The sequence below is a fragment of the Furipterus horrens genome, unplaced genomic scaffold, assembly GCF_987537825.1.
Source record: "Furipterus horrens unplaced genomic scaffold, mFurHor1.1.pri manual_scaffold_3, whole genome shotgun sequence".
NCBI lineage: Eukaryota > Metazoa > Chordata > Mammalia > Chiroptera > Furipteridae > Furipterus > Furipterus horrens.
In genome coordinates, this window is record NW_028327173.1 from 90,111,531 (window position 1) to 90,128,794 (window position 17,264).

The 17,264-nt window shown below is 40.8% G+C and overlaps 1 protein-coding gene across 3 annotated transcripts in view; it reads left to right on the plus strand.

Moving 5' to 3' along the window:
• The first annotated feature begins 3,933 nt into the window (after positions 1–3,933).
• The window catches only part of DSP (desmoplakin), a 39,905-nt gene continuing 26,574 nt past the window's right edge, over positions 3,934–17,264 (plus strand). Inside the window, exons 1-2 of one of the 3 annotated variants that reach the window (XM_090269853.1) lie at positions 3,934–4,412; positions 15,592–15,694. In XM_090269853.1, coding sequence (XP_090125979.1) covers positions 4,210–4,412; positions 15,592–15,694 — 306 coding nt within the window. In that variant the 5' untranslated portion in view covers positions 3,934–4,209. The remainder of the gene's footprint in view (positions 4,413–15,591; positions 15,695–17,264) is intronic. The other 2 variants (XM_090269854.1, XM_090269855.1) reach the window with 2 other exon arrangements.

The following is a 17,264-nucleotide window of genomic DNA, read 5'->3' on the forward strand; positions in this document are numbered from 1 at the left end:
TTCTGTATTATTTTTATTGATCAAAGTTAATGTGATTAATTGTTTACCTTTGTGGGTTAGAAGTCACTTGGCCTAGTATGGCTTCTGTGCGGTCTGTAGCTGTGCTCACCATCATCTGTAACCTCAACCTCCAACCCCTCCCATCTTACACACTTGGGCTCTTAATGAAAAAGGTGATCAGGCAGAAACGTATGGATAAATCCCCCATATCCATGCTATCCAATTAAAGGTAGCCAAAAAGCAAACTCTTAAATTACAAACAAAAACTAAAACAATTGGCAACTACATAAAAATCTCATCATGACAGTGACAGGAAAATTATATGAAATGTTTCCATCTATTTAATTTCTTAAAAATTAACCACCTTGCCCTGGCAAACATGAAAAACAACTACAAACAGAAAAACTCTTCTGTTCATGGAGGATACCTGAACCGAGGAAAATAAAGGTAGTTCTGGTCTAATGTATATATTTCACTAACATTTTTCTTTTTCTGAAATGGAATTTATGTGGTTTATCAGACTGCTTTCTTCAATGAAAGCTTTGAATAGTTGCAAGTTTAGGAGAGATCAGTCTGATTTCTATGACAGTGAGAACCCAGAGCTCATTAATTCTGGAGGATTCAAATTTATTCATACAAAAGACAGAGTAAGTAAGTAAGAGTAAAGATACATAATTACTAAAAATTAGATTGCCTGCCATTTTAAGCATTGACCATTTCAACTATTAGGCATTTTCTTTATCTCATTATAGTTCCAATCCCAGCTTCTGTAGTTCCGGTCTGTTAAAATTCTACTCCCCTGGCAGGCAGAACAGCTCTTTTAAGTGACAGGCTGTGAATCTTTCCTGTTGCAAAGGGATATAATTTACCAACAAAGAGATCTAAAACAGTTCCCATGGGACTTTGAGCAAGTACATGATTCTTTTTCAGCTCATTGAAGTTAAGGTGCTCTGTTTAGTTTAAAAAATATGCTCAGGATATGATTGATGTCTCTTTCCTAAATGCAAGGTCATTTCTAAGGTCAGACAAAGTTACATGTCAGTGATCTGTCTCTGACAGTACAAGGGGAGGTATCTACAAGTGGCAGGGAAAAAATAGCTGACCTTAGTCAGGTCAGCTATGAGGACATTGCCAGACTTAGATCCTGAACTTTTAAAATCTAGTTATAAGAAATGAACTTTTAAACCCTTCTATTGTGCTCCTGCAATTCTATAAATATACTTTATGATAGCATACATAACATTGTAATGATTTGTCTTCCAGTTGCAGACCTTATATCCTACAGACCAAGAGCCATGCCTTATTAATTTTTGTGTGACAAGCTCTGAGCCTAATGTATGTCACATAGTAGATGTTTAATATCTGCTTTTTAAATGAATGTTAAATGTCTACAAAAGGAAGTCTTACTGATTCACATGTTGGATAAGACGGAAACACTAAAGGTTAAAATTTCACATACAGCAAAGAGCTTTTGGTTTAATGGGTAGTACCTTGTCTATGTATAATGTTTCACAGTTTTCAAGAATGTTCACATATTTTATTTCATTTAATCGTCCCTGTAGATCTGGAAAGTTGGCAGGGCAAGTATTATCATTTCTACTTTGTACATGAAGAAATTGAGCTCCTGTCCAAGTAAACTGTAGCACTAAGTCAGAACTATGGCTTTCTGATCCTTGGCCTTCACTGTGTGCCTTTCATGAGAGGAGCCAGCTTAGACCAATGTGTGTATGTCTGAATTCCATCTATCATGTCAATCTATTTATTTCATCATCTTACCTTCCTTTATTATCCTTAGACAAAGAGTAAATGAAAGCCATTGTCTCCATAGATCTGGCATGTTTGGTTAGCTGGGAATACATAAAGGAGTGCAGAGAGCAGTGAGGTAGGCTTGGAAGCAATGGCAGCGGAGGTGTGTCATTGGTGAGCTGTGGTTTTCATCTCTCCCCCTGTTCTGTAAACGGATTGAACAGCTCTGTGAGACTGGGTGGTGTTTGGGTCTGTGACTTACCTGGGTGCTCTCAGAGGGAACGCCTGGGTTGAGAGGAGCTTTTGTCATCCCTGGCAGGAGGTTCCTAGATATGTGTTGTTTTTAAGGAGAATTGCACGATCTTCTTATTACATATTATCAGAATAAAAGAATCCTGAATTTTTAAAAATTTAAGTTCTAGTATAGCATTTTTAAGGGCAATACCTGTGCCTTATTCATCCTTGTAGTTTCCTAAGTCTAGCACTGGCCCTTCTATATTGTAAATACTAATTATTCGCTGAACGAATGAGGTGCGTAGTGGGAAAACATTTTAAATCAAATTTTGTACATTATGCACTGACACCCTCAAATGGCTTTTCTCCCTTCCAACCAATAGATACCCTGGGCCATTGGTGCTGGGGTTGACTTACAGCCATTGATTCAATTTCAGAAGAAACACTGTCACATCTACACAGTATTGGTGCAGTCATTTGAACACTTGATTGTATTTGCCTTTATTAAAAATGACAGGAAATTGAGACAACAAAGGGAATTACTGGGCGTGCTAACAGTGGTCAACTTTTATTGTACGTTTGACTCCTTGGATTTAAGCTGGTCAACTCTGTGCTCAATTGTGAAGAAAAAGAATAGGACACCTTTCCAAAGATTTGTGCCTTAAAAATGAGGTGTAATTAGTGGGGCCATAATATGGGAATGGTTAGAAAACTCCCCCTACACCCTTTACAATATGCAAATGTAGTTCCATTTTTGTTCTTTTTAGTTATAAACACTTCAGAAATGTACTGTTTAAGAAGGTAAGTTAATTGGCATTGTTTGGGAAGATGACAAATATTCACTCTTTACATGTTTATTAATGAGTAATTTAACAGTTTTCCAAATTATAACAGCTTCTTATGGATGGTTTGACTGGGGCTGTATCTACACCCGGGTCATAGAGACTATGTTGTAGTTCACCCTCAGCCACTAACAGGGAGGGGCCCTGGAGCAGGTCGCTGTAATGTTCTGGCTCAGAGTTACTCATCTGTACCTAGTGGATGATCCCTGTCCCGGGTTCTTTGCTGGTCTTTGAGACTGACATCCCAGAAGGCTGAGTTTCTGAGTTTCGAAAGGGCTGGGTCTAGGGTGAAGGTGCTCAGGGAAGTCAGAGACAAGCTTTCCCACGGTATCTCACAAAATTTCGAAACTGGATATCAGGGTGGAAGTCTTTGCAATTTCTAGTTTTAAATGGCCACGAACAGGCAAAAGAAAAGGAACTGTAATTTATTTTTTTGTTATCCCATGGAAATGGGGTATAGTGCTTTTATCTCCATGCCGAAAAAAAGTATGTATTTATTGTGAAGTCTGCTCCGGAAAGTGGTGGTTCTGTGTAAAAATCGTTTTACATGTCAGCAATTTTCTCGATTACTGGAATAAAAGAAAATTCAAAAAGCCCCCAAGCAAAACCTCCTCATCTAAAGCATTCTCTCCTCAATTATGTTTCTAGTCAAAACTTAGTTGGCACCGTTTCCAGGGATGAACAAAAATAAATGTTTAATAAGAAAGTGTCCAGTAGAACGGTTCTTACTTTTCAGCTTATTTCCGTCTTGGGGACCTTAGAATCATCCAAAACAAGGCCTGGGCTTTCTGGCCACTGAAGCCGGAGCGCTGAGTGGGGCGGCCCCTGTAATCGCACGTCCTTCCCTGGACAGCCGCGCCCGGGGCGTTCGGGTCCGGGGGACCCCGCCCCTCCTGGTGTTACTCAGACCTCCGCGGCGCAGGGCGGAGCCGCCGGCTGGCGGGTGGAGAGGGGGCGGCCTCAGCGCGTCTAGGACACCTGCGGGGGGAAGGGGGAGGGGTGGCGTCCGCACCCCGCCCTGGAAAGAAACGGGCCAGGTGTGGCTCGGCGCCGGGTGCCAGCGGGGAGGAGACTCGCACCACACCGACCAACACCAACACCCAGGTGCGACGCAGCTCCTGTGCGCCCTCGCCGCCCTCCGAGCCACAGCTCTTCCTCCCGCTCCGGCTCCCCGCCAGTGGCCGTCGCTAGCGTCGGTTCTCCGCCAGCCGCGCCGCGCTCGCAGCGGCCGGAACGGCCCCGCTGGAGAGGGGCGTGCTCGCAAAACTTCGGCCTCTCCACGCTAGTCTCCAGTGTTTGGCCTTTCCTTTGAAGCCCTGCGCCCCCTCCGAGCCGGCCACCCTCGCTTATGCCTTGGCGCTGAGTGGCTCTCTGAGTGACCGCCAACATGAGCTGCAACGGAGGGTCCCACCCGCGGATCAACACTCTGGGCCGTATGACCCGCGCGGAGTCCGGCCCTGACTTGCGCTACGAGGTGACCTACGGCGGCGGCGGCGGCGGCGGCGGCGGCGGGGGAGGCGGCGGCGGCACCAGCAGGATGTACTACTCCCGGCGCTACACGGTCAACGACCAGAACTCGGACGGCTACTGGTGGGTACCGCCCGGTACCGGAGCGCGCGGCGTGCGCGGGGCGCCGGGGTTGGGCTGCGGGGTCTCCACACTCTTTATCAGAGTCAATCTCAGCCCTTTGGGAAAAAGGAGGGACAGATTTCCCCTGACGGAAGAAGACACCCAGGTCTAGAAAGAGGAAAGTCGGTTTGCCCGAGGTCATGAGAGCATTTCCTGTTCGTGCTGGGGCAGGACCCAGGTGGCCTGACGCCCATTGCGCTGCGGAGACCGGTGTAGCTGTGTGCGAGCGGAGACTCGATCCAGCCTTTGTCCCTTACGGGGCCCGGAGACCGGCCAGCTAGTGGTCCGGGCAGGGCACGGCGGGCGGGGAGGGCCTTGGGAGGTCTCGGCTGTTTCCAGGATGGTCCCTTGCACAGCCAGCGCGGGCTGGCATCCCCTTTGTCCTGGTCGGCAGGTGGGGAGGTGCGGCCGGCGGGTTGAGACAACAAAACCCAACCTCTCACTGTAACCAAAGTAAAACAGCAAAGGAACGAGGAGGGCTCAGGCCCCTTTAGTGGCCAGGGTTGGACTCGGAGCTCAGTTGTGCCTACTGGCTCACCCTAAATTCCTGATCACCCCGGGACCATGTCAGCAGTCCCACGGCTTTTGTGTAGAAATTGCGCGTCCGGGAGGCTCAGGGTCCTGTCCTCGCCCTCCCCTGCTACTCAAACGAAGCGGCCTGACAGGGGCGGCCACCTGGCCCTTGGGTCGCAGCTCTGCGGGGAGGCGCCGGTCGCCCACGGCCAGCCGCGCGGTAGCCCCTGCCGGTGAGCGGACCTATGGCCCCGCGTTTGCGTCCTGTGTTTCCCACTTTTTATAAAGCACCCAAAGAACGATCTTATTGTAGCGCGGCGCAGGGTCCTGCACCTTTAGCAGCCCAGGGAGGGCGCCGCGCCCCTCCTTTGCTCGCCGACGATGTTGGGTGCCGGCCTAGTCCAGGCTACCTTAGAGAGAGAGGTCCACTGGGAAGACAGGGTCTGTTTCTCCGAGTCATCCAGGAAACCAACTGAGGGAGTCCCTTGAGTGGGTGGAGGAACCTAACCTGCCTTTACCGGGTCCCGGCTACTGGGCTCTGGATGCCCACGTGAGCCGGGAGAATTCGCATTCCGCACCCTCCCGACTACTGCAGACCCTTACCCCGAAAGCCTTCCCTATGTAGGACTTTCGGAAAAGACGCCTGGTTTCCAGAACAAATTTTACCGTGCTTTGTAGCCTCAGCCTGGGGAGGAGCAACCTGAATGCACTCCAGGGGTTTTTTGTTTGGCCCGCAGTTTTGAAGGCAGGGACTATTCGAGTTGCAGCCTGTTTTCTGCTTAGATTGATTGATTTACTTATTTTTCCCGGAGCATCTTGGTAATTTATTTTGCGAACTGTGAGTTAGTAAACAATTGTCTGAATCTTGACCTCTTTTTTTCTGAACAAAATGCACCTGGGGATTCCCAGGGAAAAAGTACCAAGCAATAGAGAGAATGGAGAGAAACTTTTTCCAGTTTTTTACTTTGGTTTTTTAAGTGTTTTAAAATTCGGCCAGCCATTTAAATCTGAAACTTTACTTTTCCCTTCCAGTCTTCCAGAATTTGGAAAGCACATTTTTAATATCCACAGATTTAAATCTAACTCAAAATTTTTGTTTTTGTTTTTTTTTTTCCTGCGGCATTTAAGGGAAACAAGTTTTCTTTCTTTTTTAAAAAATATGCCTCTGTTATCCTATCCTTGAGTCCCTGTTTTTAAAATTGACAATAAACATTACTGTTAATAGAAATTAAATTCCTTTGGCTTCTTGTAAAAGAAATTGGTAGTTAATATATTGGCTAATGAACTATATGAAGGATTCCTCACCGAAACATTAAATTTAGGGAAGTCTCGACGTTTTCTCATAGTAGTAAAGCGTCATTTCTTGTGTTTGGTTTTTCCAACCTAAAGGCTGTTTATAAACCTAACAGACCTAACTTGGAGAAGGGTATTTTTCTGCTTACTGATGTTGGTCGGCCAGGCGTAAGACTGAGGAACTGGACTCAGCACGCAGTGGGTCATTTCTTTCGCTATCAGGTCGTGGGTTTCCGCCCCCCATCGGGTCTGTCCCGCTGCTACCTGCTATGGATCCTGGTGGAACTGAAGAATTAGCATAATACAAAATTGCCCACAAATGCTGATTTCTGCATTTTAAAATAGTGACGACTGACGGAAGAGACAGGCCATGCACCCGCACCTGTTTTCCTGAAGGCTTGGTGGTTTTGTGCAGAGGGATTTGTTTGTCCGTGCATGCACTCTGTGGAAGTAGGATGCCACCTGTGACCCCACTGCCCTCTGCTAAATAAATGATCAAAATTTTAATTAGTGCTTTTCTGACCAAACATTTTCTCAAATAAAGGTGTTTTGTTTTTAAAACACAAAACCAGCATGAAAACTACTGGTTGAATTTAAACTCATTTAGTTAAAAAAGTTGCTCCTTTAATGTCTGAATTAGATTGGTGATTTTTGAAACAGTCAATGTTTGTATTTAGCCCTTCCTAATAAACTAATTTGAGTGTGTAGAGAGCTCAATTCTTATTTTTCCTTTTAAAGTGATTTTAAAACATCTTCGCTTTATCCTTTACATTAATAACATTTGTCAATTTTTAGGATGGTATTATATCTAACTTCTAATTCTCCCTTCTCCCCTGACCTGTCTTTTGTGTCTTTATTTTAGGCTGGATGGAATTTGCATTACTTTATTAACTTCTTCTCTGCTCTACTTAATATTTTAAAGTTTGATAAATATTATATGATTGATAACACAATAGGTATATTTTTGAAAATATAAACTTCGTATTTTTTTGGTATAGGATATTATATTAATATTGTTTTCTTTTTTTTTAATATTGTTTTCAATTAAGGCAGAATTACTCTAGTTTTATTCCTGTAGCTCAAAGAAGTGACAAATATGTAGGGAAGTTTGGTGGCCAAGTGACAAAGTCCCCGCTGATCAAAGTGTGATTTTATAGGATTAAAAGCCGAGTCATTAAACTTAAGAAATACGTGGTTATAATTGCTGTTATTTTTCTCTAGAACTCATGATTTCAAAATCAAAATGCATGTGATCACTATTTGATATACATTTTAAGTTTGTTTTAAACTGCCTTTTAAAATAAGCCTGTTATTTTTTTCATGAAATAAACAGGTCTATTTGCACTAAATTAGCATCTCAGGGAATGCGAAGGGGTACAGAATGCTTACTTTTCCCCTTTAGAGACAAGGAGATTAAGACTTGCCCCAAATCCCAGTCCTCTTGTGGCTGAGTTGATGAGAGAACCCAAGGCCCCTCCTCTGTGTCCTCCTATTGTCTTGTGCCTTTAGAGAGTGTTCCTTGTTTATTCCACTTGACAGTCCAGTGCTTATACAGTGCAAGTATCTCAATTTCATTTCTTAATTCATTCAGCAAATATTTATTAAGCATCTGCTTTGTGTTGAGTGTTGGGTAATTTCAAAGGTGAAAATACAAAGGCTTTTTGAAAGGAGCCATGCTCTTTAAAGGAAAAGTAGATACATAGTATATAATACAAAAGGATAATGGACAGGAAGGGTATAAATGACTCAGAGCTTTCATAAGGAGATAAGATAACATCTGTAGTATGACTTTAGTAAGATTTTATAAAGAAAGTGGTGTTGAATTAGACTTGGGAGTATTTATTTCAGCTGGTAAAGGTGAGTGGGCAGAGAGCATTCCAGAGAGCTTGAGAACAGTTGAGAGGTGGAAAACCAGTAGCAAAGTCAAGGCCTACAGAGTGATGTCTTTTCTGAGGAAGGGTTGGTTGGGGCCAGAGCCTGAGATACTTTGATTTCACGGTGGGAAATTTATATAGGCAGAGGGGAGCCATTGCAGATTTTCATTGAAGCCAGTGAAGGTCTCCTGCATTGAAAGAAACAAGATGGTCATAGGTGAGCTTTTGGACCGTTTCTCTGGTTGCAGTGTGTAGGGTGGCATGAAGTGGGTAGAGCCTGCAGGAGGGAGTTGGCTTAAGGAACCAGTTACACCAGAGAAGGAAGGAGGTGATAAAAATCCGACTGAGTTTGGTGGCAGTGGGTCAGGAAAGTAAATATTGCTAGGTAGAGTGGCAGTTTCAGCCAAGACTGGATGTGAGAGGCATGGGAGAGTCTGAGAAAACATGCTGAGAGTTGGGTGACATAGAATCTACTTTCTAAATATTTTTTTGGGCAATGATTGCAAAGTAAGATTCATTTCAGCTTAGTATGTGGCAGATAACATTTACATGGTTATTAAGTTTGAATAAGTTACATATTTTATAAAAATATCAGATCAATGGTTAATAATAGTTACCATCACCTGTCAAACACTTCTCTGTGGACCAAGTATATTATATACTCATCTCAGGCCTCACGACAAACTTCCCATTTTGCAGATGGAAAATGGAAGTTAAAGTGGTTAAATGAACTTGACCTTGGTCACACAGAGATTGAACTACATTTGAATTCAGTATACCACAGTGACGCAAGAAAAAAATCAAACTATCAATCTGTAGTGAATAGCATTCATCTTTTCTACTTGTAAGCTTTTCTCAGTTTTTACTTCTTTTTAATTTGTTGTATTCCTGTGAACTCTATCTCATAATTATTGTGTTCTTTCATTAATATTCCTGTGGAGTTTCCATCTGCTTAGGAAAACACAGTATGATGCTACACTAAGCCAAATGAATTTGTTGGTCCTATCTACAAAACACAACAGTGTTTTCAACAGTGGTTAATATTTTCTCTAAATATGGGCATAATTCATTGTCACTCAGGTGATTGAAATGTCTTGGGAAAGAAGAAAAACTGCTGATGCCCTGATGCCTCAATGCTGACTTCTTAGGGTGGAGCGAAGGAGGGCTTGGGTGTGACCTGAAGAGTCTAACTCAGTTCTCTGCTAACCAGTCTTTCCAGAAGAGGAGGTTCTAGAGGAGTGCTTCCGCAGTCTGCAGGCATCAGTGCTTAGAGCACTGCCCCACCCTTTGTCTTTCTCTTTCTCCCCCTTACACTCGTGGGAAAATGGTCAGGTGTGGTTCTGATGTTGATGTAATCGGCTCACAGACCCCACGACTCAGTGAGCTACTCATTGGAAGCAATGTCCTGTAAAATGCTAGTGCAGCCCAATAATTGACACCTTGGGCCAGAAGGGTCCAGGACCTTCAAAGGCTCCATGAATGTGAAATCTACATTTCATGAAAATGATCACAGGTTAGTAAGAGGTCTAAGTTTTTGGAATTAAAATTTTTGACATGCAAATGTAATGTTCCTTGCTTCATCTGGCACTTGAAAAAAATTTTTAAAAAGGAGTTGACTTATTAATGGATAATCAGATAACTTGTAAATAATTTTTTTTAGACCAGAATGAATGTAAGTTTTCGTACAGAGAACTAATTCAAAATAGAAATCCCTATTTTGACATTGAATTTGTAAGGACCAAATATTCATATGTCTGTCATTCCTGCTTAATAAAGGAAAGGAGCACATCTTTTTCTGAATTTTCTTATCCCTCTGTATGTTCTTTCATGTTGTTAAAACATATTACTCTTTTTGAATTGTCTTAAACTAATATTTTCAGGTCTTGTAGGTAATTTTAAGAACCTCTGTAATGTCTCATGCTTAATACTTAATCCATTTCTCTCTTTCTCTGCTTCTCATTCCACCCCCAGTTTGCTGCTGCATATCCTTAAAGTTATGAACTGGGGTGAAAATTACAAAGTGAAAAAGCAAAATGAAATCTGAGAATCATGTCATAGCAGCAGCAGCAGCTACCACACAAGAGCTAGCTTGCAGTGAGGATTTCATTTTTGCTGGGCAAACAGTAATGGCTCAAGCATCGGGGCAGCGGCCGGAGGTGAGTCTGCCTCCACGTTGCAGATGCAGAAACTCCAAGCACAGTGAGTCTATCTTGCTCAGTGTCACAGACCATATGACCGGAAGTGACTGAGCAGGGAGTGGACTCTCAAGTGTGCCCTACTTCAAAGTCTTTTTGAAGTTAAAGATATGTGATCAGTCTCCTTCCCACCTCCCCATCCCCTCCATCAAAAACAGTGTAAAAATAATAAATGTGGAAAGAAAATGGACCTTTTATTACTGTATTTGTTTCAAAGCTCCTGGGTGAGGACAAAATGAAGGCTCAGAGGAAGCCCTCTTTTTAAAATTTATAGGGAAAAAAGCACCCTTTTTTGCTCATTGTTGAGTTGTAGGAATAGATGTGTGCTACCTGGTCAAGCTTTGGATATTAGGGTAATGAGGTGGGTGGTAACATCCTCATAGCAGTCTTTTATTTGACTTTGTTTTTTTTTCTGCTTTACTAAACCAACCAAACGTGCATTAAGTACCTTCTGTATGCAAATTGTGTTGTTAGGTGCATTCAGAAGTTGAAGGTGTGGGACTAAGATGTGGGACTTCAGTCTCCAGGAGTGAGGAAGATAGGTGTGTAAATAACTGGAAGAAGGAGGGCAGAGGTGTGTGTGGGTAAGCTCAGTAGAAGAGGCAGCATTTGCTCTGCAACTTCTGGAGGATGGTAGTGTTGGGTGCTCCTTGGAACTAGAGTATTGTCCTTAAATAAAGAAGAAAAAATATTCTTTTTACAGACATCACATTTTTTTTTCTTCTTAAGATTCTTTAAAGAAACTCAGTATATGTGAAAATGCTTTGAAAATTATAAAGAAGACGTAAGACACCATTTCTGGCACATGTGTGGGACCTTCTGTCTATGAATGAACAAAAGAAAGACTAGAGATAGAGACAGGGATAGATATGGAGGGGAGAGGGGGACAGAAAGAGATAGAGTCGGAGGAAGGGAAAGAAGGAAGAAGAAATCCAATGGGACAGAAAGTATATATACAAAAGAAACACAGAGTTAGGTGGTATGGGCCAAGGGTCTAATGAACAGAATAGATTTTGTAAAATTATTTTTATAAAACAAGGAGAGTAACTATTGTTATTTAAAAATATTTTTGCCTTGTAATACTACTTGCCTCTCTTCAAAATAATTCTTTTCTTTTTCATTTATAATATTCCGAACAACAAGTGTCAAAACTAAAGCCTTAAGACAGCCAATTTCAGAGTTACTTTTAAAGAAAAGAGTGTTACTTAGAGTGGTAAATGAAACATGCAAAGCTCTATAATATTGTTCACACATTCATGGGTTCCATCCTGGGATTTAAATCCAGAACGTGTTTTTCTTTTAGCCACTGATGAAGGGATCTTTGAGCAAGCTGTTGGAAACATTACTTGTTTAAACAAGTTTTAGAAGGAACTTTAAAAAAGTTTGTGCAGGCAGATTTTTTGTAGTATGAATCATTTGTCTTTGTGAGTTTGAAGATAAAACAGAATTTCAGAAAACTTAAAAACTTTTAAGAACATTCTTTTTTCAAGGACAACTTATTAATTTTAATTTGGGTCAATAGTTTTTTACTGATTTGGCCCAAATTAGTTTTTCTTTCTCTTTTTAACATCACATCTTTCATCTTCCATGACACTGGAATGGGATTTAAAAAGTGAACCTGGACCTTGTTAGTTGAATTTTAATGTAATTTAAAAACTCTGCACCCCTAACACCTACATGTACCAGTATTGAAAATTTCTTTGAGGCTTAGGGTTTTTTTAAGTCCTTATATACTTATTTAGTAAGTAAACTTTTTAAAATCATTTTTTTCACACATGCTAGGATTTTGCATTTCCCCAAAGTGCATTCACTATATGAATTGAAGTGGAAACTTATTACCATTAGTCAGAACATAGACTTTTGTATTACTTTCAAAGGAGAAATGAGTTTGGTGTTTTTATAAAAATAGAATTACAGGAAGCATGAGCTAGAGAAATCTTAGGTACCATCTAGCCCAATAGATGGAAAAACGAGGTCTAGAGCATTTCTAAGATTAAAAAAAAAAAGATCTAAAATTGTTATGTGGTCAGTAAAAAATAGGATTTGACTTAAATTTTTTTCAGTGACACACAACTTTTAAAAAAATGGATGTGTTCGCTGAAGCAAGCTCTCCTGGCTGTCATGCTGAAGAATCCAGATCTGCACAGTGTTGAGTGTCTGTCGCAGGACTGACCCAATGGGTCAAAATCCCTTCTATCTGCACTTCCTCCTTGATTTTAGTTCAGCCAGTTCTGGGCTGAGACAGCAACCTGAAGTGTGAAGGTGGATTTTCTTTTCCCCAGTCATTAAACCTCAGGGCCTGAGTCTCCCTTCCTCCATCTCACTTTGAGGACTGAGTTCTTCAGCAGGTTCCCATTCCCCCTAGGTCTGCTTCCAAAGGGGCTCTTAGCCATACTCAGACAGAAGTGAGATTCTTACAGATGAGAGACAGGAGTGGTAGATCTTGCTTTAAGGACCAGACACAGATTGAAAAGTTATGTATAAGACGAAATTTGATTAGTCAGTACCAAAGATTCTTATAGGTGAATAACAGTACCAAAGATTCCTCATTACATTGTTTTAACACTTTAACTTCTCATTTTTTGATCCTTGAAGGGATTCAATTTTATAAATTCCTCTTCCTATGAAGGTGTTAATCTATTTACTAAAATGTCAACCAAAACCCACTGGGTTTTAGTGGATATCAAGGGTGTGTGTTATAAATGTATGCAAGTCCTTTAGTAAAGTATGAAGAATTATTTTTAGGATTATTAACAGCATATGAAGTTCCCTGTTTTTATTATTTTTTTAAGTTCACATGTATGAAGGTAAGGGGAAGCAGATAAGGTTACTTATCTTAATAGAGATGTCAACTGCTCTCTCTAGAAGTAGGAATGTCTTCTAAAAGTAGGAGGGAACCCTCTCCCCCGAAAAAAAAAAAAACATGGGAAGTCCACTATTTTAAGCCAACATTTAATTGCCTCATTTCTCTTCTTCCTGGATACAGTTAATTTCTGAGTGCTCTATAACTAACTCCTCTAGAAGCTGGGTAAAAAGAAGCTGGTGAGTTTTATATTTTGTTGTCAAATGAATTTAGTCATAAACTGACTTTAAAAAGACATATATACACCTTGGTATATTCATTAACAGCTGAGTTTGGACTCTTTTAAATACATTTTTATTTTGCAACAGTTTTATATTGATATAAAAGTTGCAAAGATGCTGGAGAGTTCTCATAAACTGCTCACTCAGCCCCCCCCCCTTGCCTAATAGCTTGGTGTGTGATAGTTTTTACAGTAGCACACATTATTAAATCATTTAAGAAACTCGGACCTGCCATTGTTAAGAGATAGCCCTTTCACTTGTATCCTAGGGACTGGTATTTTTTGTGGGGATTACTCTCTGAACCAATAGCTGAACAGAATTACTAAATACTTCAGAAGAAAGGTACTCTCATCTCCCTTCAGTAAAAGAAAATAAATTTAATTACACAGGACCTTCCTAATTCCTTTTCCATCTTAGAATTCTAAATGAGGTTTCTGTATTTCTGAATTTTTTATTGTTTCTTGAATTTCTTTCCTCTACAATAAGTACGTTTTGGAAAATGTTCTGATTCTAAGTTAGTGGGAATTTGTGTAAGTTTAGACGACTGATGCAGCCCTGTTTGTATTTCAGCAGGATGAGCAGGGTGCCAGGTTTCCTGTGGAATTCTGATCAAAAGAAAGACTGGCTGAGGGGGTGTGGGGTGCGGAGGGGTGTGGAGACCTGGTTTTGATAGGTGGGCAGTGCAGGCGGTTCCTTGCCTGGGCCTGCCTGGAGGAGCCATGTCATCACCTGGGAGTGGTTCCCAGGGAAAGCTTGGCTCCTCACCCACATAGATTCAGCTAGTGCTGGCTTGTTGGGGAGCCTTACTTCATGGAGGGACCATAAATGGGGGGAGGTAGAGAGAGAGAGAGAGAGAGAGAGAGAGAGAGAGATCAGGCCTGGTGGGAGAAATTCCCTGCTCGCTTGTGATTTTACACCATCTATGCATAGTACAGCCTGTGTTTTTCAAACCTTTTTTTTACATTCAATTCTTTCTTTGAAACATTTACAAACACACCCGCCCCACCCACCCCTGACACAGGTAATGTCTAGTACATCAAACAGGCATCAATCAGTTTTTATCAGCAGGGGTGCTGGTCCAAGGCCTAGGTGGCTCTGAGGTCCCCTGAAGGACTCAGGCTTCTTGTAGCCCATTCAGGAGCCCTTTTCCCAATCATGAGACGATAATTTAATATGCTTTAAATCTCTCTTAAACTAACATAGTAGGCTCTGCTGCTGTGGCATAATGTGTCCTGTCAAATTAAAAAGTATGTCTGTGTTATTATACCTTTCTCTTTTTACTTGTATCTGGAGCAAATTAAATTCTTGTAATTGTTTTCTTTAAAATATGGGACATCTACAATATGCTTCTTAAACACCTCTGTTGTTTTAAGGTTTCTGTCATATGCCTTCCAGAGAAGGGCTTCATTTGAAATGTACGTGTGGATGAGCAACATTGTAGAGAACAATGTTCTAGGATCATCTTGAAAGGAAAAGTGGCGTGTCTTTGCATTAAAGATGTTTAAATTCTCATCACTTTCTTTACACCATTATTTCTTTATCATTATTTTTTTTCACTGTGATTGCAGAAAATATTTCTGTCAAATAAGCTTTATTCTTTCTCCTACTATTTTCCTTAGCCAGACTGGCCAGTAACATGCTTATGCTGTGAGGTCTTCCTCCAGGGACTTGGGGACTGGGCACTGTGGTTGGGTGAAGCAAGAGGTGTGATAGGTAAGCTGCTAGAAATGTGTTTTTACAACTCAGAAGAGTACTTCTGGATTGGATATTGGACCTGGAAAAAAAAAAAGTGGTGTGAAAGTCATTATTGGACTAACAAGTGAAATTTGAAAAAGTTCTGTAGGGTAGAAACCAGTATTCAATCCATTTTAAATGTTCTGATTTGAGGATTAATCTGTGGTTATATAATTGAATGTCTTTATTCTTAGGAAATACATACTGAAATATTTTGGGTTAAAGGGCCATGATTATTCTCAAATAGTTAAGAAAAATGTGTAAATACACTTGCATACAGAGAGGTGGATAAAGGCGACTCGGAAGATGTTAACAATTTGGGGAATCCGGGCTAAGGGGGGATTTATAGGCATGTTTTTTTCTCATTTTTGCAACTTCTCTGAAAGTTTGAAATTATTTCAGAATTGGGAAAAAATTCACACCTTCTTTTTGTGTTTGTCTCATTAGTCAAACAGGAACGATGTCCAGGCAGCAGAACCAGAACACCATCCAGGAGCTTCTACAGAACTGTGCCGATTGCCTGATGCGGGCTGAGCTAATTGTGCAGCCGGTAGGCTTTCTTGTTCTCAAGTATCACCCACGCCTGATTTCGTTCCCGTTTCGCTTATATGCTCACCACCCTCACCTGTGTGTCCTCATTCACTGCCTTCCTCCACTCAGTGTTTGGAGATTATCTTTTCAAAACAGACTAGATAGGGATGTACATCTTCTTAACCTACTTGTAAAGTTTGTTGAACAAAGGGAACCAGTTTTCACAACTTTTTTTTTCAACAGATGTTTACATTGCAGATTGTAACAACCTGTTGGAATTGCAACACCCTGTTGTCTTTTATTTTGTAATAACTTTCTTTTCTTAGAAATGTTTTATGTCACTGGATTTTTCAGGAAAAAATTATCATATTGTAAGAACAATTCTATTTGAGAAACAAAAAGGGATAAAAAGCAATTGAAAATGGAGGGAAAATGGTAACATTTATGAAAGCCTCATGATATTCCTTGATATTACTGAGAGAGTTAAGCATCACATTGATGCCGGATTAGAAATCACAGATTCCATGATGTTTTTTCTGTTTAAAGGTTTTATTTCAAAAGACTGTAGCATTCACATTTGCTCCGAGTTTCCTAAAAACAGACTAGAGAATGGTGGGGCCATGGCCACCTGTTTTGTCCCTACCCCGATTTACTGTATCTCTTTAGTCTCCTCGATGTTGACATTAATGTACAGGTTAAATCTGGAATCTGACTCATCACAAAGTACCCCTGTTAAATAAAAAGAGGGATTTTAATCAAATGAATTTATTTGTTCTATTTGGAGACTATCTTAATGTTCTGATTTCTTAGTCTTAGATATTGTGTAGGTTTTTGTTCTGGTTTACTAACTTTAGTCCATGTAAAAAGATATTTGGGGCTCAGCAAACCAACTTTGTTCTAGTTCTGGTTATTTAAAGCTTCTTGATTTGAAACACAGTCCTCTAAAAGATGAACAGGAGGCACCTGCGACTTCACGATTTACACATACACACCCAGTCTTGAACATTTGCGGTGGCTGGCGTATGTTTTACATGTAGTTCCACAAATTTACGTGGCATTATATTTTAAGTTTATTTGTATTTATATGCACTGAGGTGCAATGATGTTGGGGAAATGGACCATATTCACTAACATTTCTGTTTAGAGAAATAGGGGTTGGCATTTGGCTGAAGCCAAACGAAAGCAGCAATTCTAAAATTCTAGCGAAAGCCCCTGTATGGCCCTGAAATAACTATAGATTCACAAGAAGTTGTAAAAGTAGTGCAGAGCAGTCTCGGATACCCATCACCCAGCTTCCTCCAAAGGTGACATCTCACATAAGTAATGCATCATCAAAACAAGGAAATTAATTGTCCCAATATAGTAAATTAGACTCTTAAGTTCTTTTTAATAATTGAAAAATTACTTTCTCGTAAGATGCAGGAAAAGCTCAGTTTGTATGTACAACGCCTTAGCCAGTATAATGGCACAGTGTTCTTACCATAGTAATATTCCCATTAGATGAGAGTTCTGTGTAAATATGAAAGATAGGCATTTAAGATAAAGAAGAAAGGGAAAGATTTGCATTCTGTAAGCATACTTTTAAAGGC